A 26,489-nucleotide genomic window follows, 5' to 3' on the forward strand; every position below is an offset into this window, starting at 1 on the left:
AGGGAGGCCTGGCATGCTGCATGCAGTCCATGGGGTTGCAGAGTCGAGTATGACTGAGTGACCGAACTGAACCGATAGATTAAAAAGCATGAGGTGCAGAGAAGAGAGATCTAAATGTGAACAGTCAAAGCATGAGATGGATCACAACTCCCCATTCCTAATTACCCAAATTGAGTTACAGTCCTGTAACCAATTTATATCCCAGCAACAGCTCTGATGCTCACTCTTCCCCACTCATCCTATAAGACTGTGTGGGGGAAGTCTATAAATGCAGAGCTAGAGCAGCTGAAATGTTTGGAGACAGGCCTCAGATACCGGATTTTGACTTAATCTGTAATTTCAACTACAGGCTCATCATACATTTATTTTTACCTGGAACTCTAAAGGGTACTGATATTACCTGTATATTTTTTCTTTCTGTTTCTATCCACACACACACCAAAAAAAGCTTTAAGAAGCGCTTTCTTGGTTGTGGTATTTTTTTCCCCAAGGAAACAAGAATAGAATTACATATGGTATTTTTCAGGGCCTTTTTACTCCATCTCAAGAAAACATCCTGTTTTTAAGAGCTCAGAGAATCCAGACTCTTATCAAAATAAGTAAATAATTGCTAAAATTTTCATTTTGGATTTATCAGCATTCATCATTGCCCTACAAGTGAAAAATCTTAGAAATGTACAAAAATGTTCATTATATGTAGATTTTTTGGAATGTATCAATCCCAGGCAAGCTACTATGACCAGCTGCTTTCCAAACAAGATGAAAAATTAAAATATGTAGTAAGTAAATATCTAATTTCCTTAATTCCAAAGGATAAGGTTTCCATACTTATTCAAAAACATGCTCTCTCTTTCTCTTTCATATGAAAAGAGTAGGAAAAGAATCTTCATTGCAGAAAACCTGTAAAATAGTAAATCAGATCTATATACAAGAAATACAGGTAGTTAATTCCTTTAAAAGACATTTTTCCCCCTGAGATTCTTCAAGTAGAAGTTTGAAATTTTTCTCACTGAACACATGTAATTAACCTAATTAACATGGAATTTAATCTGGTGGAGGGGGGTGTTTTGAGAACATTTTACTTTGAGTAAAAATAATGTCATGCCTAAACCAGTAAAGCCACTTTGCCTACTAAGTTCAAAACACATGATTGCATATGTGCATCCTAGCACTCTTTTTAAGCATTGTTTATATAACTCCTTTCTTTAAGGTAAGGAGATTCCTTCCCTTGTAGGAAAACGTGCCTCCGAGGTAGGCAGGCAGCAAAGAGCTGTGTCCACATTTGTAGAGAAGAAACGGAAGGTCCAATGGAAGCAGGGGTCACATCACTGCACACTTCCTAGATGGCAAATGATTTCCCAGGCTTGGAAGATGCAAACGTGGGTGAAGTCTGGTCCCCCCTACCAGTGAGTCTACTGCATTTCAACCAGAGAGAAACCAACTTTGGAATAAGTAGTAGCAGTACAACGTGATTCTTGCTCCGCAAACATAGAAACAGGAGAGAACAGGGAGACCCAAGGCTTCTAAGTAGGGGAGAAATAAGATCACACTTGTCTAAGAAGATAACCACAGCAGCTCCATGAGAAGCCCGGGTGTTGGGAAGGAAAGTGGCAGTGAACCTTGTTAGAACCTAACCAAATTAGACAGAAAGACAGAAGATCTCACCGCCAAAGCACTAAGGAAGATGAGAAGGACCTTAACTCAGGAGGTGCTTCCGAGGAGAAAGTGGAATTAATTTAATGATAACTAAGATGTGTGGCAAACATCAGGAGCTAAGCCACTGACCATTGGTCTTTTTTTAAGCCTCAGTCCTAGGTCCTCTTTCCTTTCCATGCCAATGTTACTTACATGCATTCAACCACCACAGGTGCATTCAATCACCCCCTCACCCCCCAACACACAAATGAACTATATGTAGATCTCTCCACTCATCTCTTTGGAATTTGAGATCCATAGGGTCAACTTATTGCTTGAGGTGTCTTCTTAGGTATCTTAGAGGCAACTTTGGATTCAGGATGTCCAAACCAACCTTAAATCTGGTTCTCTTGCAAGATTCAGTCTCAGTAAATGACACACCCACCACACCACAAATCTACAAGTCATCCTTGGTATTTTTCTTCCCTCACCCTCATCTCCAAGATCACCTCAAATCCTTAGATTTTATTTCCTAAATCTCATTTTTTGTTGTTTATTCACTAAGTCATATCTGACTCCTTTGCAACCCCATGGACTGTAGCCCACCAGGCTTCTCTGTCCATGGGATTATCCTGGCAAGAATAAACTGGAGCAGGTTGCCATTTCCTTCTCCAGGGGATCTTCCCAGCTCAGGATTGAACCCACATCTCCTACGTCTCCGTGTATTGGCGGGCAGATTTTTTTTTTTTTTTTAACTACTGAGCTAGCTGGGAAGCCTCTAAATCTGACTTGAGTCTGTCCACTTATCTCCCTCCCTACTGCTATTCTCCTAGTTCAAGCTACTGTCTTCTCTGGACTGGACATCTCCAACAGCTTCAGAAATGCTCTTTGCACATCCATACCTGCTCTCCTTATGAACTTTTGGAAATGGAAATCTTCTTGGCACATCGCTGTTGAAAAATCTGAGTAGTTTCCATTGTTCTCAGGATGAAAGAACAAGATCCTCAACATGGCTTAGAAGGCATCTTAGCACCTTTTCCTACTAGTTAAATCCTACATCATGTTCTGTTCTCACTTTAACTAACTACTCCACAGGAGTACCTTTCCTGATCTCCCTAACTAGGTCAGAGGCCCACGTATAATTCCCACAGCTCTACCTACTTCTGCATCTACACAGATGCCATTTTGTGATCTCATTCATGTTTTCCTCTCTGAACAATAGTGCAGTCATAGGGCAGGGTCCTGGTTCCTCCTCAAGGAATATATTAATGACATCCTTGAGTTCTTTTGTAGCACTTAAACCCCCACTGAGGTGGAGGACAGCAACTTCAAACTGAGCATAAGATTCCTGGAACACCTCCCTGTTACCTCACCACTAACCAATCAGAAGAAAGTCACACACTATAGCCCTCACCCCAAATTTTGCCTATAAAAACTCTTTCCCTTGAACCATCGAAGAGTTTGGGTGTTCTGAGCATGAGCCACCCGTTCTCATTGCTTAGCCCTGCAATAAACTTTCTCTGCTCTAAACTGTGATGTTTCAGTTTATTTGGCCTCACTCCATGTTAGGCACACAACCTTTGCTTGGTAACACCAACTCAGAGAGTCGGTATCTAGCTAAAGTCACACAGGTATTAAGTGGCAGACTGGACCTGAATTCAGGTCTGTGTTATTCTGAAGCTCTCTCTCCCCCTACATGTTAGGCTCCAGGAACAAATTAGAATAATAAATGTCGAGGAAGAGAGCAAGCTCACCAACCTCTTTGGCGGTGGTGGTTGGTGGTGGTTTAGTCACTAAGTCATGCTGGACTCTGTGTGACCCAATGGGCTGTAGCCCGCTAGGCTCTGCTGTCCACTGGGATTTCCCAGGCAGAAATACTGGAGTAGGTAGCCACTCACTTCTCTAGGAGATCTTCCCGACACAGGGATTGGACCCCTGTCTTCTGCATTGCAGGTGGATTCTTTACCAACTGAACCACCAGGAAGGCCTCCACCAATCTCATTATCTTACTTCATGCCCAAAATTCAGGACAAAGAAAGCCTAGTATGGACAGATGTGTCTCTTCCTTCTCTTCAACTCTGACTCCCACCAGCATCCTCTTACTTCAAGCAGCCGAGGGGAGACCCCTTGACTGCCTGCCATATTTGCTGTGTACCATCCAGAGACCTCTGGAACCAGTTTCCAATAACTATCACCTACATACTTTCAAAGCTCCAATATGTTGGCCACCTGATGCAAAGAGCTGACTCATTGGAAAAGATCCTGATGCTGGGAAAGATTGAGGGTGGGAGGAGAAGGGGATGACAGAGGATGAGATGGTTGGATGGCATCACCGACTCAATGGACATGAATTTGAGCAAACTCCGGGAGATGGTGAAGGTCAGGGAAGCCTGGCGTGCTGCAGTGCATGGGGTTGCAAAAAGTCGGACACAATTTAGTGACTAAACAACAGACTTCCAATTTCCTTTTCCAATGCTCGGTTTTCTTTCTTAAGTAAGGGGCAGAAGAATTCCTGTTAACATTGTTTATCTTTCCTCTACTAGAGGTTTTCATGTTGAAAACTCAAGTACAGACTTTGGTTACATGCTGTCTTTAAAAGAATATCTGCTTAATGTTAATCCATTACCTGAATCTGGAATCTACTAAACTCAACTGTCATATGGAGTCACCTGGAGAGAGTTTAATGGAAAAGCAAGGCAGTAAATTAGTGCCATATGACTAGCTTGAGTAATACTAAGTTTGTTTATCCAAGCCCCTCAGAAGAATGGACTGTATTTTTAAGATATGACTTGTTTTCCATATCTGCTGAAGGCTTGTTGCTACTTAACTGGACATTTAATTTTCCACTGATTCATTTTCCCCCTTACAGACAGCTCGATGGCTATTCAATATGTGCATAATATGGAGAAAAATAATCATAGGAAAGGGACACAGAGAATGTCATAATTAAACTGTGCATTTGCAAAATACACTCAATAAACCCAAAACATCTTGATTGCTATAATCAGGTAGATTAGGTTTTCAGCAAATACTTCTTAAAACAGAGGTTTATCTAGAGCCAGAAGCAGACAGGCAGCTCCCTGTATCACCTTATAACACAAAATTAACTACATTTACCTCCGATTATTTTTTTTTAATCAAATATAAAGAGAAATCAAAATGATTTAAATCAATAGATTTGTGAAACATGAGGGCATTTTCCACAACCTTCTAGAACAGGTTTATTTTTTTCCTCATCCGAACTCTCATTAACAAAACCCACTGTGCCTACCAATGACAAACACAGAAATTTATTGCCTCAAAGATGTGGTTCAAACTTCTACAGTTAGGCGATTGGAGTTCAGAGCAAATTAAGTTGCAGGGGATCACTGAAAGTAAAAGATCGAGGTGGGAGAAGGGAGTTTGGACAAGTTAAGAAACATTCACAGTCTTTATAAAGAGAAAAATATTGCCAAAATATAAGAAATGATGATCAAAAGGGATTTAAGCCAATTACTGGGATGAAACACCCATGCTATAAAATAGAGAGTCAGTGACTTCAAATCCTCTTACTCTTTCTCTGCTTTATGGTGTTTGAAGTTTATATGCAAAATATTTCTCTCTGATCCCCATCTAACTAATGGGCTCATTGAGAGGACTGGTGATTCTGCTGATTTACTGAACAGTGACCTGCAGAGAAAAAGCAAAAGACAAGGAAAGCAATTTTATGGAAACAAACAAAAAAATTAACTAGAGATTTAAAGCTTAATATAGCTTTATCCTCCAGAGAGCTCGGCCTGATTGCAGACAGAGCTTAAAAGCAGGATTCAAAAGCACCAACACGCTAGTTCCGTTATGAGAGCTCTGCCCAAGATATGTTCAATAAATGGAAAACTGCCTTTGCGGCCTGCCTTTCGTAATGAGAGAAGACAGGAAGGCAAATACTAGTTTGGGAAGCAGGGAAACAGCTTTACTCTCCAACTCAGTCACTGGTTTTTTAATTTTAAACAAAAATCCAAGTCCTCAGGAGCTGTTTTCCTCCAACACACTCACCCCTCTTTCAAAGATGAAAACAATGACACTTCCCTTCCTCTCCTTCAGAAATATTAATCGAGCAACTGATGTATTACATAGCACTCTTTCTTCCTGGTCCTTCCTGTCTGTCATCACCAGTGCCAGGGGCTCAGAGGCAAAATCTGCGTCCTGCTCCAGGAGGGGGCAGTTGGGGGCTGGGGAGGAGGACAAAGCTATGGAGCTGGGAGGGAGCCTGATTAGATCTGGAGCAGGGCAGGCACCAGAGGGTTTTCTAGCTAACTGGGAAGAAGTCATAAATGAAATTAAAGTCTTTAAGAAAGAAATTCTGCTTCAAACCACGTCTCTCTCCAGTGGTCTTCTCTTATATAATTCCAGCTCTTTGACAAGAGGAACTGACACTTTCGATTGAGTGATTTAAGGGCAATTTATTGTGAAGTGGTAATTTATTAAGTAAGGTTCAAGAGTGGAGAGCGCTCCCTGCACCAGGAAGGGACTCAACTCACCCTCAAGTGCTCCCGACACTGGTCTTCTGGGCAGAAACGCTGGGGCACAGAAATCCTCACCAAACTCCTAATTCCTGGACACTTGTGCCCCCAGCCCCTCAGCCCCACTCCAGCTGCATAAGAGGAAGTAAGTCTTAAAACGTAAATTCCCAGACATCATATCATGGTCATCTAGATTCCGAGTAAGCTGTAACTGATTGATCTCTCTGAAAAGCTTTACAACGCTGGAGAAGCCAGGAGAGCTGTGGTCCTTCATTTGGCCTGGTGCCCGTTCTTAATCCCAAATCTCTTCAAAAATGCTATTTGTGTTCTGCAATGATGGTGATGAATGACCCGTCACGGTGGGGGCAAAGAGGTACCTGTCATAGGCAGAATTGCGGGCTTCTGTGAGATATTAAATCTCTCTGCTTGGCACGATTGTGCACGTGTTCAACTTAGCCTTCAGTCTGTGAGTGAGCTTTATTTTTGTTTAATGCTGTGTGCTCATTGGTGTTTGACTTTGTGACCCCACGCACTGTGTAGCTCACGAGGCTCTTCTGCCCGTGGAATTTTCCAGGCATGAGTATTGGAGGGGGTTGCCATTTCCTACTCCCAAGGATCTTCCTGAGCCGGGGATTGAACTCACAAATCTTGGACCTCCTGCATTGGCAGGTGGATTCTTTACGACTGTGCCACCTGGCCACATCCTAAAGAAGAGGGCGATTTTTTTTTTGAAGATTTTTTGAGTCTTTATTGAATTTGTTACAACACTGCTTCTGTTTTATGTTTTTTGGTTTTTTGGCCACGAGGTATGTGGGATCTCATCTCCTTAACCAGAGAGCAAACCCATACTCTCTTTGCACTGGAAGGCAGAGTCTTCCACTGGACTGTCAGGGTAGTTCCAGGACAATTTTGTGGTGATAAAGATAGCAACAGTGGATACAGACCAAAGGCACCGGGAGTCAGGCTGTATTTCTCCAGAAGTCACTTTGTGACTATCTCGGGCTTTGGGCAATCAATGACCCGGGTTGCCTTCTTTCCTCAGATTCCTATAATCCTTGTAGGGCAGATTTTTCAAGATCCTCTTTTCTTTCCCTCCCTTGGTCTCATTTCCTCATCTGGTCCCATGCTCCAAAGAGATGAGTTCTGGCAACGGATTGATGAGCTTCTGGGTCATCATAAAGGTCAGGTGGGTAAGAGTGCTGGGTCTCCCTCGAAAGGTGAAGGACACTCTGCTTCTTGCCTCCATGTAGCCAAAGTAAAAGGTGATCCTGGGTCTGAGACAGCCCAGCTGTCCCTCTCTTACTCCTCGTACCTTTTCTCTTCTTCCCAGCAATGCAAGCCAAGTACAGCTTAGGTCAGCTCAGTGTACAGCATCTGGGAAAACACATTCTCTCTTGCTTCTTCTTCTGGTTCAATTTCCCTGCTGCTGGCCGGGCTGCCTTGGCTCTGAAAGATCCAGAACTCAGCGGAGCATACATGGACCATGACGGACGATGGCCTGTGGGCCACATCCAGCCCACTCTCTGTTTTTGTAAGTAGAGTTTTATCGGAACACCGCCATGCCCATTCATTTCTATATTGTCCCTGGCTGCTTTTATGCTACCATGGCAGAGCTGAACAGTTGTGACAGAGACCACATGGTGTGTCAGCAAAGCCAAAAATATTGGCTAACTGGCCCGTTGCAAAAAAAAAAAAAAAAAAAAAAGTTTACCAACACTTGGTTTAGACCACTGTAAAATGGAGATCAAATAGTCAGTGTTTGATTACCTTCAGCAGGAACATTCTAACCAAAGCTGCGGTTTCGATGAGGAACAAAGCAGAAGTTAACTTGGAAGAAACTAGATTATATCAGGGGAAAACTGAGTATTCTGTATAGTCCAAACCAGCTCATTAGATTTTACAGATATATATTTATATAGGGGGTTTGGGCCAATGCTACATTTAATTATAAACGATTGTTTTTGCTTCAATTTGTTATTGTTTCTCTCAGGCCACAAGGGTCTGAATTTGGCAGAACTGGCAGTAGGCGAGGTTGACTAAGTATTATAGAATGTTCCAGCTCCCCTCTCTCACCCCTAGGATTCCCAAACAAACAGCTTTTAAAATCCTTGGTTGGGAAACTCAGGGGACCCCTCTCGGCCTCTCCATCCTCAGTCCCTGTGGAAACTTGCTCATGAGAGGTAGCCGTCATCTACATCAGGACCCAAATATCCCTCCATTCTCTGAGCACAATGGCATTTAACAGTGCCCAATCTTACTTCCCATCTGTGTGTAAAAGAACCACAATTGTTATGTCATTGAAATGTACAGATTTCATAAATACCCACCATAGTGGGCCTCAGTGTTGAAGTTCACCTAATACAAAAATAGGCAGAGAATCTGAAAAGACATTTTTTCCAAAGAAGACATACAGATGGCCAACAGGCATATAAAAAGGTGCTCAGTGTCACAATTTATCAGGGAAATGCCCATCAAAACCACAATGCAGTATCACCTCCGGTCTATTAGAATGGCTGTTATCAGAAAGACAATAAATAACAAGCATTGGCAAGGACGTGGAGAAAAGGAAATCCTTGTACACTACTAGTGTAAATGAAAATACTATTGGTGGCCATTGTGGAGAACACTACTAGAGCTTCTTCAGAAAATGAAAAACAGAACTACCACACAATCCAGCAATTCCACTCCTGGGTATTTATCTGGAGAAAATAAAAACACTTAACTCAGAAGGGTATATGCAGCCCCATATCATGGCAACTTTATTTAAAACAGCCAAGATATGGCAACTATCTAAGCAAGCATCAGTAGATGGATGGGTAGGAAGATGTAGTATATATGTACAACAGAATATTTTCAGCCATGCTGCTGCTGCTGCTGCTGCTAAGTCGCTTCAGTCGTGTCCAACTCTGTGCGACCCCAAAGACGGCAGCAGCCCACCAGGCTCCCCCGTCCCTGGGATTCTCCAGGCAAGAACACTGGAGTGGGCTGCCATTTCCTTGTCCAGTGCATGAAAGTGAAAAGTGAAAGTGAGGTCACTCAGTCCTGTCTGACTCTTCGTGACCCCATGGACTGCAGCCCACCAGGCTCCTCCGTCCATGGGATTTTCCAGGCAAGACTACTGGAGTAGGGTGCCATTGCCTTCTCCGATTTTCAGCCATACAGAAGAATAAAATCTTGCCACATGCAACAACATGAATGGAACCTGAAGGCATTACACTAAGTGAAATAAGTTAGAGAAAGACAAATACTGTATTATCTTACTTATATGTAGAATCTTATAAAAAACAAAAAAACACCCCCTCCACCTACTCAAATTGGCTCATAGGTGCAGAGACGAGAGTGGTGGCTGTCAGAGGTGGGGAGTTACGGGTTGGGCCAAATAGATGAAGGTCAAAAAACACAAACTTCTAATTATAAGATGAGTAAGTCATGAGGATGAAATGTACAGCATGGTGACTATAGCTAATAATACTGTATTGCATAGTTGAAAGTTGCTAAGAAAGTAAATCTTAAAAATTCTCATCATAGGAAAAAAAATTTGTAACTATGTATGGTGATACGTTAGCTAGATTTACTGTGGTGATCATCTTGCAGTCTTTACAAACAGTGAATCATTATGTTGTACAGCAAAAACTAACATAAGGTTCTATGTCAATTATATCTGGCCCCCAAAAGCCCCTATATTCCAAATAGTCATTTAAACTACATCTCTATAGAGTGATGGCTAAATGTTAAGGAAGTTCTAATGAGGCAAGTGGACAAAGTGAGCAGGGTTATCAGGCAAAGCTGCCTTCAGAAGCTCAGGTTAGAACAAACTTTTTAAGCATATGTGTTTTCATGGAGAAGATGGAAAGAATATTCCCGCTTTGGGTACTCAATAATGGTTATGGTCGATAATGATGATAATGACGGTGGGAAAAAATGTCATGTGTAAAGGCTCAGAAGCAGCATTGTGCTCCATTTGTAAATACCAAACTTAAAATGAGGGCAACATTTTTCTGTTTATAAAATCTTTCACTTACTCACCAGGAAACATGATAAAATATAGAAAATTGCCGTTTCTAGGGGCCTCTTACAATTCTTTCTGGCTTAGACATTTGTGTCTCTATAAGAATGAAAAACTAGTGCAATGAAAAACAAAATGGTGTGCCAAAGCCACGGGTAACCAAAACACCTGCAACCCGGACTGATTGTACTACTGAGCCCCGTAGGACTGGTCCTATGATTGCTAATGTCAATACGTGTCAGCAAAACTCATTCCTGGAACAGCTGATTTACATTATAGCCCTAGTTCAAGACAGAACATCTGAAACCAGGTTTGTAGTTCAGTCCATCAACTCCACAGAAGGACTGGGAATAAAAGAGGCTTGAAAGAAAATGAGGATCAATAGCAAGAGAATTGCTTTGCTGCGAGAAAAACTCGTCAGTGTAGGGAAAGGATGCATCATGTGGCTCAGAGATGGGACTCAGGGTCCTGGGGGAGGGTGCTTCTTTGTTCTCACACTGATCGTGTAATTTTATAGATGGGATCCCTGGATATAATCTCATTCAATCTCTCATCTTACAAATCAGGGATGTGCAGATGTCTGTTCCAGTCCTGGCTGGGTGAAATGCCATGTCAGGTGATGCTAAGGATGCAAGTGGATACAAAGATGAATGGGGCGTGGCCCTTATCTATCTTTTGAGAGTTTACAGTCTAGGAATTAAACTAAGATACACATAAACCTTACAAAGCAGGAAATGTGGACTAGCACTGGAGCATCTAAGGCTTAGATTCAGTGCTATGAGCATTTTGGGGAAGAAGACCTTCTTTCCTGATGGCTACTGTGTGGGATGTAAAGGCAAGGAGAGATGGTTACTGAGCTGTCCTTCGAGGAAATTGTTGTTTTGTCACTAAGCCAAGTCTGACTCTTGCAACCCCAGGGAAAGACCCCAGTCCATGGGATTTTTCCAGATAAGAATACTGGAGTGGGTTGCCATTTCCCATCCCAGAGATCGAACCTGAGTCTCCTACAATGAGAGGCAGATTCTTCACCACTGAGCCAACTGGAAAGCCTTTGGAGGAAATGGGGAAGAATCAGATCTGGGTCAGGGAGACTTTATAACACAAAGTTGCACAAAGGGGAGTAATTAGTTGATCTCTTGAGGTGCCTTCTGTTGCACCAAAACAGAGAGGGGAGGTAAACACAGGGACTGCACGTGGGAACAGACGTGACATTGAGTCCTCTCCTTACACTATGACCTACAGCACCAGTCCCCAACCTTTTTGGCACGAGGGACCAGTTTCATGGAAGACAATTCTCCCAAGGACTGGTGGTGGTGGTGAGGGGGGGCGAGTTGGTTTCAGGATAATTCAAGTGCATTACATTTGTTGTGTACTTTATTTCTATTTATCGTTACACTGTGATATACAATGAAATAATTATACAACTCATCATGATGCTGCCGCTGATCTGACAGGAGACAGAGCTCAGGCAGAAATGCGAGGTTGGGAAGCGGCTGTAAATAGAGATGAAGCTTCCCTCTCTGGTCTGCCGCTCACCTCCTGCTGTGTGGCCCAGTTCCTGAAAGGCCATGGCCCCTGGTACCAGTTCATGGCCCAGGGGTTGAGGACCCCTGATCTACAGCATATGATGCTAGTATTCAGGAACCCTTGAGTCTGAACACATACTTGGGGAGTGTAGAGAGGTCACTGGAGAAGGCAATGGCACCCCACTCCAGTACTCTTGCCTGGAGATTCCCATGGATGGAGGAGCCTGGTAGGCTACAGTCCATGGGGTCGCTAAGAGTTGGACACGACTGAGCGACTTCACTTTCACTTTTCACTTTCATGCATTGGAGAAGGCAATGGCACCCACTCCAGTACTCTTGCCTGGAGGATCCCAGGGACGGGGGAGCCTGTTGGGCTGCTGTCCATGGGGTCGCACAGAGTCAGACATGACTGACATGACTTAGCAGCAGCAGCAGAGAGGTCACTGGCAGATCCTCTTTCAAAATAGTGGAATAAAAGCGGCAGGTGATCCTCTTCCATTTGGGGAAAATAACTTCTCTGTGGGGGTTTCCTGGTGGCTCAGATGGTAAAGAGTTTGTCTGCAGTGTGAGAGACCCGGGTTTGAGTCCTAGGTTGGGAAGATCCCTTGGAGAAGGAAATGGCAACCCACTCCAGTATTATTCTCTGTGGTCTCCGACCTTAGAGAGACATTCCCCCATGGCGGGGGAGGTTTTCTTTTGTTTCTCCTAACAGAGATTTCACAGGATTGGGATGTGTTGGGTTTGTCCTTGACACTCTGCTGGTCCAACCCACCGGAGAAACAGACCCACTCAGGAGGGGGAATAAAGTAATTGTCATGTGAATATTTTTCTGCTGATTATTGGAGTCAATGGACTAGAAACAATACCTGAGGGTGACTGAGCATCTGGGAGTTTTGAGGCCTGGAATGAGAGGTAAAAACCATGGCAGTAACATTCCAACCTATGGATAATAAGATTTTTCTACATTTTTTATGTGATCTTATAATACCCTTTGCGTTATTAGTTATGTTATGTGCTACATTAGTCATGTTTTGTGAAAAACAGTAGATTATTCTCTGATATAATAAATTATTTAAAAGGCCCAGGTCTCATGTTCACTTTTATAAACATGTAATTCATTCTATCTAGAGAATTATTACTGGATATAATTCTTGCTTTTCACAGCCTTACTCTCCCCCTGCTCTGCAAAGATTTTTTGAAGTACCCAGTAGTAAGTGGGTCATGATTCTTCAAACTTTCCAGTGGAAAAAAGAATGATGGGGTGCAAATTTTTCCCTTCGAGGGCACAGTGAAGGCAACACGCTTCACCAAGTTGCCAGTGCAGCAAGGTGCGAGACAGTACATTTTCAAGTGCTCTGGCCCAGAGTTACCGAAACCTGGAGTCCACAGTGCAGCAAATAGGAGCAGCAGCACTGCCACCTATGTCATAGAGTTGTTGCAAAGATTAAGTGAGATATTAAACAAGGAGCTCTTAGCATAAAGCCTGGCACATAGACACTATCAATAATTCTTCTGTCATCCTGAAAGAAGACTAATAATCCCTGATCTTTGGTTGGCCAACCTGCTCTCACTGGACACCAAGAGACTTCCCCATAACCTCTCCCCAATCCAAGCACCTCCAAGATATCATGTAATATGAGCTGAAGAGTATCTAGACATGGCATTCGTTCAAAATCACACTGCATGCTCTCCTCTTGAGTTTGGAATTCATCTTGGGAGATTTATCAGGCATGTGAAAGAGAAATATCTTCTAAATGAGCTGGAGAAAGCAATGAAACAGAAAGAAATGAGGCCAAGCAGTGACTTAAAACATGTCAGGATTTGGTCTATTTTTTTTCCCATCAACATGTGCTGTTCTCATTAATGGGAGTTTCTCACACACTCAGTAAGGGAACAGGCAACAGTGTCTTTTGTTATAGCCTGAAGGCTCGTCCAAACATTTAAGGGATGTGCAAGCCATAAATTTCCTCCAGACTGTAATCATCTTTGCAAGATCAAGTGCTCATGACTGAAAACATCGCTGACCTGTGAAATATCACCAAGGCTCTTCATTTTTTTCCCCAATAATGAGGTTAGTTTATGGCATGTACTTTGTCATATGAGATTTGAAAACATCCTTCCAACTATCTATCAAAACCACTTGTATTCTTGTTGCTGTTGTTGTTGTTGGTCAAGTCATTAGCCTAGATGATAGACGAAAGGTGAGCTACGGGCCCTAGGACCAAATACTGCCTACTTCCTGTTTCTATAAATAAAGTTTTATTGGTTCACATTCAAGCCTAGTTATTTACATACTTCCTTTGGCTACTTCCATGTTTTGATGGCAGAACTAAGTAGCTGCAACAGAGATTGTGTGGCCACCAAAACCTTGTACTATCTGACCCTTTATAAAAGTTTGCCAACCCTTGATCTAGATCATTGTTTTGTGCAGAAAAAATTCTGGTTGAATTTATCTGGTTCTCAGAGAATTTAAAAATTTTCCATATTATTAAATCCAGACACTTGGCTGATTGCAACAGAAGGGAGGAAGTAAAGAGAGAATTATTAAACTCTGAGTTAGAAGACACTCATCCATTTATTCATTCCACATAAGACACCATCACCACCATCCCAGGGAAACTCTGGAGTATGAACAAAATACATAAAGCCTCTGGCCTCACAGAGTATAAAGTTAATGAGGGAGATAAACAGAGACCAATAAACTGTGGAAAATTCTGAAAGAGATGGGAATACCAGACCACCTGACCTGCCTCTTGAGAAATCTGTATGCAGGTCAGGAAGCAACAGTTAGAACTGGACATGGAACAACAGACTGGTTCCAAATAGGAAAAGGAGTACGTCAAGGCTGTATATTGTCACCTTGCTTATTTAACTTATATGCAGAGTACATCATGAGAAACGCTGGACTGGAAGAAACACAAGCTGGAATCAAGATTGCTGGGAGAAATATCAATAACCTCAGATATGCAGATGACACCACCCTTATGGCAGAAAATGAAGAGGAGCTAAAAAGCTTCTTGATGAAAGTGAAAGAGGAGAGTGAAAAAGTTGGCTTAAAGCTCAACATTCAGAAAACGAAGATCATGGCATCTGGTCCCATCACTTCATGGGAAATAGATGGGGAAACAGTGGAAACAATGTCAGACTTTATTTTGGGGGGCTCCAAAATCACTGCAGATGGTGACTGCAGCCATGAAATTAAAAGATGCTTACTCCTTGGAAGAAAAGTTATGACCAACCTAGATAGTATATTCAAAAGCAGAGACATTACTTTGCCGACTAAGGTCCGTCTAGTCAAGGCTATGGTTTTTCCTCTGGTCATGTATGGATGTGAGAGTTGGACTGTGAAGAAGGCTGAGTGCCGAAGAATTGATGCTTTTGAACTGTGGTGTTGGAGAAGACTCTTGAGAGTCCCTTGGACTGCAAGGAGATCCAACCAGTCCATTCTGAAGGAGATCAACCCTGGGATTTCTTTGAAAGGAATGATGCTAAAGCTGAAGCTCCAGTACTTTGGCCACCTCATGCGAAGGGTTGACTCACTGGAAAAGACTCTGATGCTGGGAGGGATTGGGGGCAGGAGGAGAAGGGGATGACAGAGGATGAGATGGCTGGATGGCATCATGGACTCGATGGACGTGAGTGTGAGTGAACTCCGGGACATGGTGATGGACAGGGAGGCCTGGCGTGCTGCGATTCATGGGGTCGCAAAGAGTCAGACACGACTGAGCAACTGAACTGAACTGAAAACAGAGACCACATCATTCATTCATTCATTCTTTTCATAAAACAATATTTATTTATTTGTCTGTGCTGAGTCATAGTTATAGCACTTGGGATCTTCAATTTTCATTGCAGCATGCCAGATCTTTAGTTGCAGCATGTGGGATCTAGTTCCCTGACCAGGAATTGAACCTGGGCCCCCTGCTTTGGGAGGGTGGAGTCTTAGCCAGTTGGCCACCAGGAAAGTCCCCATTCATTCATTCTTCACTCATTCATTCTCTATAAGGTGCCTGGAAATATTTTAGGCATCAGTTAACCATATCAACGGAGAAGGCGATGGCACTGCACTCCAGTACTCTTGCCTCGAAAATCTCATGGATGGAGGAGCCTGGTAGGCTGCAGTCCATGGGGTTTCGAAGAGTCGGACACGACTGAGCAACTTCACTTTCACTTCTCACTTGCATGCATTGGAGAAGGAAATGGCAACCCACTCCAGTGTTCTTGCCTGGAGAATCCCAGGGACGGGGGAGCCTGTTGGGCTGCCGTCTGTGGGGTCGCACAGAGTTGGACATGACTGAAGCAACTTAGCAGCAGCAGCAGCAGCAGCAGCAACCATACCAAAGATAGAGTCTAACAGTGGAGAGAAATAATAAATAAGCACATATGAAAATAGCAATTACCAATATGTGCTACAGTGAGAGTATTAGTTTAACCACACAATACTGAAAGCTGTATAGGTCTACAGTGGCTGAATGTTGGCAGTTTTCTATGGTTCAGCCTCCCAGTGAGAAATGCTGAAGAGTCATTTTCAGATGGCTTTAAATTAAGGGGTCAGGGAGGGAGAGATATGTTAAGAGTTTGGGATTAATATATATACACTATGATATATAAAACAGATAAACAGCAAGGTCCTACTATATAACACAGGAAACTATACTCAATATATTGTAAAAACCTATAATGGAAAAAGAACCTGGAAAAGAATATACACACACACCCACACATACACACACACATATATAACTGAATCACTTTGCTGTACAATTGAAACTAACACTAATTGTAAATTAACTATACTTCAATTAGAAAAAAAAATTGAGGAATCAAGGAAGGCTTCACTGAGGAGGTGACATCTGAGCTAAGAATTGAATGACAGTAGCATCCTGCCCGGTGAACAGTGAGGGAGTTTTCCAAGCAGGGAGCGGGAAAGCTCCTTGCAAATACCCTACAGCCAAAATAAGCTTGGTTCATTGGAGGAAAAGAAAGAAGACCAGAGGGGCTGGAGTAAGGTGGGATGTGGGGAAAGACAGAGGAGCTATGGTTGAAGAGACAGTCAAGGGTAAGGTCAGATGAGGTCTTGTGGGTTAGGATAAGGATCTCGGCTTTTATTTGAAGAATAACCAGGAGGCTTTTAAAAGGAAAGTCACGCGGTCTGATTTATGGCTTTCAAGTGTTTTCATTCCCCTTCTGTGAAAAGTAGCCTATGATAGCAAGAATTGAAGCAGGGAGATTTAGGAGGCAGTATAGAGTTCTGAGCACAATAAGATCACAGCAAGGAAAGGTGGGGCGAGAAAAGTGGGGATGCAGATGTTTAGGAGCTGAAATCCGTGGAGCTGGTGATAGTTTGGATGTAATTAGGAGGGAAAATGAGGGATGAGGGAGCCTGCCAACTTTCCAATTTGAGAACCTGGCTGGATACCTACTTGCTGTGATTCATAAGCCTGAGAACACCAGAAAAGAACCAGGACGTGGGGGAGATTATAAGTACCGTTTTCAACCTGTTGAACTTGAGTCATCTTTATGACTTGTTTTCCCTCAGGTGGTATCAATGACCATGAAGTCTTATATGAATCAAATTGGCAGGGCTGTTTTATTCTTTTAATCATACATCTACTACTTTGTCATTTTCTTTTTCTTCTTCTACGTGCCTTCTTTTTTTTTTTTTTTTGACTTAGCTGATTTTGAGTCTCTTGAGTGAAGCCTTTGTGTTTGTGCTTTCCCAGTGGTCAGGAGGGGAGTGTTACAGTTGCAAATTGTTGGCATGAATGTTGGTGGAAGTCATTTCTTTTAAGCCACTTGAGGTATACAGGAATTAAAACAGCCAACAGCAGGATTCCCAACCTGGATATACATATATACATATATATATATATATTTTTTTTTTCCCCATTTAACAAAATGAACCTAGGAGGGAGTGATGCCAAATACACAGTGCCTGAAAAAGGTTTATGACCTGAACTGGTATCCCACCCGCAGATCATATCTTATAACACTAAACTGGGGTGTAAGCAGATTCAAAAAATGTGCCTTGCAATCACTTTTCAAGAGCAGCAGGTTTGGCAGAACTCCAGGCTGTATACCTGGAGCAAACATGGAAAATATTCCAGGTTAGGCAGGTCTGAAAGTCTTTCCCTGTTATAGACCAAGCATTCTGCTCACCTATTAATCAGAAAAGGGCAGTAGCGGTATTGTTAATAGGATCCCTCACCTCTGGATTTGTAAAGCATTTTATTGACATCAATCATATCACGTATAACCCTGTATGCCATTAGCATGCACATCCTCAGTCTCCTGCTAGATTATCCCATTTATAAGGTCATGTTGTTATCTCTGCTTCTCCTGCATACACAGGCTCACCTCAGAGATATTATGGGTTTGATTCCAGAGCCCTGCAGTAAAGTGAAAATCTCAATAAAGTGAGTGACACACGGTTTTTGGTTTCCCAGTGCAAATAAAAGTTATATTTAAACTATAGTCTATCAAGTGTGAAATAGCATTATGTCCAAAAATTATATGCGTGTGTATGTGCTCAGTCACTCAGTTGTGTCTGACTTTTTGTGGCCCCATGGACTGTAGCCCACCAGGCTCCTCTGTCCATGAGATTCTCCAGGCAAGAATACTGGAGTGGGTTGCCATTTCTTTCTTCAGGAGATCTTCCCAATCCAGGGATTGAACTCGCGTCTCTTGTGTCTCCTGCACTGGCAGGCGGATTCTTTACCACTGAGCCACCTGGGAAGCCCCTGAATTCAAAAATATGTTTTTGCTAAAAATTGGTAACTATCATCTGAGCCTTCAGCGAGTCATGCATGATCTTTTTGCAAAAGTGACATTAAAGATCACTGACCACAGAGGACCAGAAGTAGTACAATAATGATGAAAAAATTGAAATATTCAAAGAACTACCAAAATGGGATACTGGGACAAGAAGTGAGCAAATGTTGCTGGAAAAATGGTGCCAAAAGACTTGCTCATTGCAGGGTTGCTCCAAACCTTCAGTCTGTAATAAACACAATATCTGCGAAGCACAATAAACTGGAGTATTAAAGCATGTCTGTAATGGACGGAGCCTTAGTGTTGGTGAGTGAATGGCTCTATGAATCAGAACTAGCCAAAATGATGCCTGATTATAAACAATTAAGGAATTTAAAATGTAACTCTTAAATACTACATAGTTTAAAATAATTTATCATGGGAAAGAATTACACACAGTTGATATGAGGATGGAATAACACTTGCCAAGGAGAGGTGTGGACAGAATGAATTTGGTGCACCAGAGGTCAGTGCAAAGATCCTTCTCTTTCCCAGGTCTTCTCAGTCCAAGTTTGTGGAGCTTTACTCACTTTAGCCATAAATAAATTTGACTTATGTTAGAGACACATTGAGGGGAAAGGCAACATTACCACTGGTTTTCAAGTGCATTAAGACTAGGGATCATCATCTAAAAAAGCCTTTGGCATCACCAACTCAATGGACATGAGTCTGAGTATACTCTGGGAGTTGGTGATGGACAGGGAGGCCTGGCGTGCTGCAGTCCATGTGGTCGCAAAGAGCTGGACACGACTGAGCGACTGAACTGAACTGAACTGGATCTTATATATGCTCAGAGCTGGGCCCCATCTTATCCATTTGTGCAATAATATTAATAAGTTAATCACCCAAAACAATTTTTTAAAAAGCACCCTTAAGAAATATTTCAATATTAGAAGTAGGTTACTAATCCAATTAAAGAAAAGGAGAATGAAATTTATTGTAATAGCTGCATCATGAGGACATTTACAGAAGTACTTTAGCATCTCTCAATTAAAAGTTAAATCTACAAATAGAAGAAAATATCACTGACAGACCTATAAAACACTCGAGTTTTTTCATCTAGAAATCCTGGGAATTATTTAATGAAAGCAGAAAGGTATATGCACAAAGATGCCACTGAATCATTCATGTAAATCAAGGACTGGAAACGGTCTAAACTTTCAATCAACAGGGTAATTTAGTAAAAACAATGTACAAATCAACATCATTCATACCCATTAAAATTTTGATTATGAAGGGGAAGAAGAAACTTGGAAACACATTTGATATTTAACTGCAAAGAGGGATTATAAAATGACACACTCTATATGATATGTATACACACCACCTGATAGAAAGAACTGACTCACTGGAAAAGACCCTGATGCTAGGAAAGATTGAAGGCAGGTGGGAAAGGGGACGACAGAGGATGAGATGGTTGGATGGCATGACCAACTCAATGGACGTGAGTTTGAGCAAGCTCCAGGAGTTGGTGATGGACAGGGAAGCCTGGTGTGCTGCAGTCCATGGGGTAGCAAAGAGTCGGACATGACCAAGACACTGAACTGACTGACTGATACATGTGACGTTCTAGAGAGCAAGGTACAAGAATTTTTAAAAAGAAAATTATTGAGATACGTAATAGCCAATTTTCCATTTATTTGCTCTTCTGTATCATGTGGTTGCTTTTATTTTTAAAATATTTATTTATTTGGCTGGAACAGGTCTTAGTTGCATCACACGGAATCCTTAGTTGCTGCACTCAGAATCTCTTTCGTTGCAATATGCAAATTCTTAGTTGCAGCACGTGGGATCTAATTCCCCCTCCAGGGATCGAACTCGGGCCCCTTGCATTGGGAGTTCAGAGTCTTCGCCACTGGACCACCAGTGAAGTTCCTCATCTGGTTGCTTTTAAAAATAATAAAATTAGTTTATTGCATCACTATTTACAATAGCCAAGACAGGGAAACAACCTAAATGTCCATCAACAGTTGAATGGATAAAGAAGCTGTGGCACATATATATAATGGAATACGCAGCCATCAAAAACAACGAAATAATGCCATTTTCAGCAACAAGAATGGACCTAGAGATTATTATACTAAGTGAAGTCAGAAAGAGAAAGACAAACACCATATGTGGAATCTGGAATATGACACAAATTAACTGATCTATGAAATAGAAACACTCACATAGAGAACAGGTGTGTGGTTGCCAAGCAGGGAGAGGGACTGGGAAGTACTATAGATGCAACCTATACAGGATGGTTAACAACGAGGTCCTACTGTATAACACAAGAAACTATATTCTGTATCCTGTGATAAACCAGAATGGAAAAGAATATGAAAAAGAATGTATATATATATATATAAAACCAAATTACTCTGCTATACAATAGAAATTAACACAACATTGTAAATCAACTACACTTCAATAAAATACATTTTAAAAATAATAAAATTAGGCAGAGCTCATGAGAGAGAACTAAGTAATAGCCAATTAATACAAGATGTCAGGAAAAAAGAGGTGCCTTATTTGGGACTTGATGTAGTTCCAATGGAATCATGTTTGGGAGTAGATACCAGGGACAACACGTCATTGTTTTGAACCACTTTTTTCATAAAAACTCATCCATTTAACATTTTTTATTTTTTAAAAACTGCCCAAAGTTCTTTTGGCTGGGAAATACTCTTTAGTGTTAAGTGAAACTAGAAAGGAATTGTGAGCTCTAACGGAGGAGTCAGTTTAGACTCAAGCGGAGGAAATGCATAAACTTTTGCCACTCTGAAGTCCTTGGGTTCTCATTTTTCTGGGTCTCTGAATCATGAAGTGGTCAGGGTTCATCTTTCCAGGGGCATTCAGAGAAAGAGCTCTTTTCAGAAACTCCACTCATTCGGTTCAAAGGTGAGCCGAGTTTTCATAGCACTGGGTTTTCCAAATTAGACCTGGGGGTGGGGAGGAGAGGTCACAGGAGGAAATCGCATTTCCATGGGCTCTCTTCCTAGAGGAGCAGCAATAGTTTTCCGGAAAGTTCGCTTTTTTATCTGAAGTCCCAGAAAGTTTGCCACTTCTCTGATGGATTCAGTGCCCCATGAAACGCAATGACAAGGATAACTGGTTAAGACTCAGCCAACGTCAAGAATCATTTCACGAAGACGAACTGTCTAAAATACGCCGCCTTCCCCTCGGCGGTGAAACTGACGACTTCTCACGCCCCTCTTTCCGCGTCTGCTGGAAGTGGATCCCGAATCACCCCGCAGCACCCCAGCCCCGAGCAGATCCGCCGGCCCCCGCCTCCCACCGCGGGCGCTGCGCGCAGCGACCCGAGCGCCTTAATTGGGGTTGGGGGGCGGGGGGAGGAACTTGGCCGTGAACGGAAACACGACGCGAGAGAAAGGAAAGCAGGCCTACCTTAAAACTTTCCAGTCTTTGAGTGGATCCAAATCAGAGATTAAAGAGACCATTGTCTAGAGGGTGGCTGAAGGCAGGTCCAGTCCGGAGCGGAGGGGGCGCGGGGAGGGAAGGGGAAAGGAGGCGGCCGCCAGCTGCTCGGCTCAGGCCCGGAGCCACTGGGCGCCCGCGCGGCTCTTCCTCCTTCTAGGATTGATAAGCACTTGTCCTGGCTTTTCTCCACCCCCCCCCCCAACCCCCCAAATCAGTCTTGCGCTATATTACTTCCCACCCCGGCTCATTTCTCCACACCACCTTTTAAAGCCCTTGTAATCTGCTCCGACTGATCACATTTGACCTTTTTGTAGCCCACTTTATTCCGAGCACAGCTCTCAGTTAAATCTCTCTTTATTAACACCGTCCTTCTTGGCTTGCTTTTGGAACAAACACAGATCAAGCCTGAAGCCTCCAGACTTTACCAGCAATCATTTACAGATTACTGCAAGCTGCAGCTTTCTCCTCCTTTGGGGCATCCTCTTGCCTCTGAGATTTTGCTTTCATATTTCTGTCAGAAAATCGGTTAGGTTTCTTTCTTTCTTTCTTTCTTTTTTTTTTTTGGTGGCTTGGGTTCTGGGACATCAGCGTCGGGCTTACAGCTTCCCTCAGAGGCTGTAACTACATGACTGTTAGGATTTGTTTTTTAGAAATAATTTGGAACCAGGCTGCTTAACAAGCTAGAATTTACTGTGTGTTTTCTGGCAGAGAATTTGCTACACTGCTTTTTTTTACCCCCCACCTCCTTTCTTTCTTTTTCGTGTTTTAAAATAACATTAACAGAAAAGGGTGTGGGCTTTTCTCCCTCAACTTGTATATCTTTTGTCCTTTATTTAAAACTGAACATCCTTTCAATAATCATCTGAAACCGTGCATAGCAGATGTTTTTAAAAAAAAAAAATCCAAAGCAGAAATGTTTTCCTCTAGACTGGTCTGGGTGCTGATGTGGGTTGTTGGTGAGCATGCAGGTTTCTAATTTTCCTCAGCACTGTCTCTTAGCGTCTTTTCTGCTTTACTAGGTTCTAGCTAAGACTCCACTTCTGAAGCCCCTCCCCAACCCTGTCCTCCCAGGATCCTGGCGTTGACCTTGAAATTCCCTGGCAGACTGGTCTCCATGACTTCTCTGGTTATTCAGATTTTTCCTATACCTGCATGCCACGTGAGCTTTACTTGATTCTTGATCCTCTCCCTTTCTATCCAATTCCTCTTTTCCCTACCCTTATTTTAAAAGGTAATTTTAAGGTCATCACCAGACATGGAAGATCAGCCTCCCTGGTCTAACAAAACAATGATTATTGCGCCTGCACACATGGCCAGTTCTAGGTCTTTTTGTCTTGGTTGAAAAGAGTGTGGAGAGTGTTAAGGGGTGTTAAGGGCACACTGGCACCAACCAAGAGTTTCCCCACAGGAAGAGTTCAGACTTAAAAAGATTGCAGTGCCATTCAATGTTCTGCATTGACCTTACTACCTAAAATGGTCAGCCCTGAGGATGGGTTCCAGTTTCTTGCCTTTAGGCTGAACTTAAAGAAAAAGAATCTCTGTAGGGAAACATGTGGTGACAGCTGTTGGCAGTGTTCTGCTTTTATTGTCAGGAAGTTCTTCCAGTTAACTCAAAATGCCCCTCACAGCATTTTAAATCCTTTCCCTGTTACCTTTTTCTCTAAGGACCCCCTTCTAAGAATATACAGCAAATCCTCAGCTTTCCCATTTACAGTCTTACATACTTTCCTTAATGGCTGTAAATGACTCTCTTTAGAAGTATGACTATCTTTATGCTAAACTGAAAGAGAATTTCATACCTGTTACAAAACCCCCTGCCTCTCTGGAGCTTCATGCTTCTTCCGGGGCTGTCTTTGCTGTCCCACAGTGGGTCTTGGGTCACAGCAGAGTAATGTGTAAACATTTACAGAACACTTGTAATCCTCAAGTACTTCACCAAATGTGGGTGATAATAATAGCATTTGTGGGGCGTGTACCTCCAAAGGGTTCCAAATGCTTAGGTAATTAATAAGATGTCTCTCCATTTAGAAAGTTAGCAGGAGAAAACAAAAGATTATAATGAAATCGCTTCTGTGACTACAATGACATCATCCTTATATATTAAGCCATCTCTCTGCCACTGAGATTTAGGTCTGGGGGAGAAGGGGGACTGGGTCCTTAACCCTTGGAGTTCAGGGTTAATGGGTGACAGGCGGAGGGACTTGGTTTTTGGCCAAAGGACGAAAGGACAAGAGCATGTTCCTCAATTATGAAATCATGTTTTAAGGCAGTCATCCTTACAAGAAACTTCTAAAGGCAGTTCCGTTGGATGAAACCCTGCCCCAAATCCAAGTGCAGAAACAGATTCTAGTGAAAGTTTATTACTGGGAACTGTTCTAATTTCTTTAAGTGTGTTAGCTCATTTAGTCCCCGTGACTAACTTGTTTATGAGGTAAGTTACCAGAAGCACCCCCATTTTGCTAATGTAGGTGAGGACATTCCAGCATGAAAATTTGGGCTCCCAGGGCTGGTCCTCAGCAGGGGGAGGGGTGGTACCCAGAAGCCACACCCACTGGACCCCAGGGGAGTGGCCGTATCCGGCATTCCCTCCCTCCCTCAGGGAGGATACAAAAGCAGGGTGCATCTGTATTGGGGTGGGACTAGGATTGGGATCAGGTTAGGGGTGGATAAGATGGTTTGCATGAGGTTCCTGCTTCCTCTCCTAAGGCGCCTAGGAAACCCTAGCGTTCAGGAGAACAGGCTTTCAAATCCACTTCCTGAAAGTGTTTGTTGATAGACCATCTTTGAAGGGCTGAATTGAGTCCAAATGGGCTGAAGAGTTTGCTCTTCTCTTTCTTAATTTTGAGGAACAAGTGTTTTCTTACATATACTGGAGATTAATTCCATTCTTTATATATGCAGATTTACCTTTATCCTCCCTCCCCTAAGTATTCCATTCCTGATTCTGAACAGCTTCACATCAAATAGATCCATTTCCTACTAACAAAAAGGGCATCAGAAAAATTCACTCACCTTCAGCTATTAGGGAACCCAGGAAGAATGAAGAAAGAAACAAAATACTGCCTGTTCAAAACTTGGCCAACTATTCATCTTTAGCTCAGGAAAATCAACAATAAACTTTTTATATGTAAAACTCAGAGGTTAAATTTAGTGTAGAGAACTCTGGCCCCCAAATATAATTTTCTTCCATGTCACTGAATGAATTACAGAGTTTACTTCTGTGTTCTTTTTATCATATTTTGATTAACTGATATCTTTAAAAATTAAATTGTTAAAAAAAATAAAAAAATAAAAATGAAATTGTTTTATTATTGCTTATAATGACTTTTCAATAGTTGGCTCTTCTGAATTGTCCCTGAATTGTTAAAAAACAATGTCATCCATTTGATTTCAAAAACATGTTTTTTTTAAAGTATCTTTGATATTAATTTCTCATTTTGATATTAATTTCTCATTTAAATGCTTTCTACTCTGCAATCACCCTCTGTGTTTTTTCAGTCTTCTAACTTTATTGATGCTTTCAGTGGCTAAGTCAAAGATGTCTCTTGGTAAATGTCATGTTGCACTTGAAAATATGTGGGTTATTTTCAAATATCTTTTGATATTGATGTCTAACATAATTCCACAGGGATTAGAGGACAAACTCTGTATGATTTTGATATCTTTAGACCATGAAATTTTTGCACCTTGATTTATGTCCCTGGATATGTTCCAGTATCTCCTAGTTTATATTCTATGGGAACTTGAATAGAATTTGTATCCTACTGTTGTGTGAAAATTGCATAAATCTTAATTATGTTGAATTGGTTCAGGTGCTTTTCAGGTCTACTATATCCTGCTACTGCTAAGTCACGTCAGTCATGTCCAACTCTGTGAGACCCCATAGACAGCAGCCCACCAGGCTCCTCTGTCCCTGGGATTCTCTAGGCAAGAATAGCGGAGTGGGCTGCCATTTCCTTCTCCAATGCATGAAAGTGGAAAGTGAAAGGGAAGTTGCTCAGTCATGTCCGACTCCTAGTGACCCCATGGACTGCAGCCCACCAGGCTCCTCCATCCATGGGATTTTCTAGGCAAGAGTACTGGAGTGGGGTGCCGTTGCCTTCTCTGCTACTACTTTTCTGTATATTCATTCTATTAATTTTTGAGAGTTTGATATTGAAACTCCAGCTAAAAATCTTAATTTATTATCTACTTAAAAATAATTATAATATATAGTAGGACTATGTGTAACTTTGTTCTGTATTTTCTAAGTGTCCTGTAAATGTGTTATATTTTCATAATTTAAAAAAATTTTTTAAAGATAAAATCAAAAGACCTCAGTTTACTTTTGTGTAAAATGGTGATGATAAAACTTGTCTTAATTATCTCAGGACATTATTTAAGGATAATGTATCTGCTGCTGCTGCTAAGTCACTTCAGTCGTGTCCAACTCTGTGCGACCCCATAGACGGCAGCACACCAGGCTCCCCCGTCCCTGGGATTCTCCAGGCAAGAACACTGGAGTGGGTTGCCATTTCCTTCTCCAATGCATGAAAGTGAGAAGTGAAAGTGAAGTCACTCAGTCATGTCCGACCCTCAGCGACCCCATGG

At 42.1% G+C, this 26,489-nt stretch overlaps 1 protein-coding gene across 1 annotated transcript in view; it reads right to left on the reverse strand.

Annotated features, from left to right (window-relative positions):
* The window catches only part of CELF2 (CUGBP Elav-like family member 2), a 553,836-nt gene extending 531,799 nt beyond the window's left edge, over positions 1–22,037 (reverse strand). Inside the window, exon 1 of the mRNA XM_040248499.1 lies at positions 21,867–22,037. Within this exon, the coding sequence (XP_040104433.1) occupies positions 21,867–21,919 (53 nt within the window). The 5' untranslated portion in view covers positions 21,920–22,037. The remainder of the gene's footprint in view (positions 1–21,866) is intronic.
* Between the last annotated feature and the right edge of the window lie 4,452 nt (positions 22,038–26,489).

Source organism: Oryx dammah, unplaced genomic scaffold (genome assembly GCF_014754425.2).
Source record: "Oryx dammah isolate SB20612 unplaced genomic scaffold, SCBI_Odam_1.1 HiC_scaffold_10, whole genome shotgun sequence".
NCBI classification, from domain to species: domain Eukaryota; kingdom Metazoa; phylum Chordata; class Mammalia; order Artiodactyla; family Bovidae; genus Oryx; species Oryx dammah.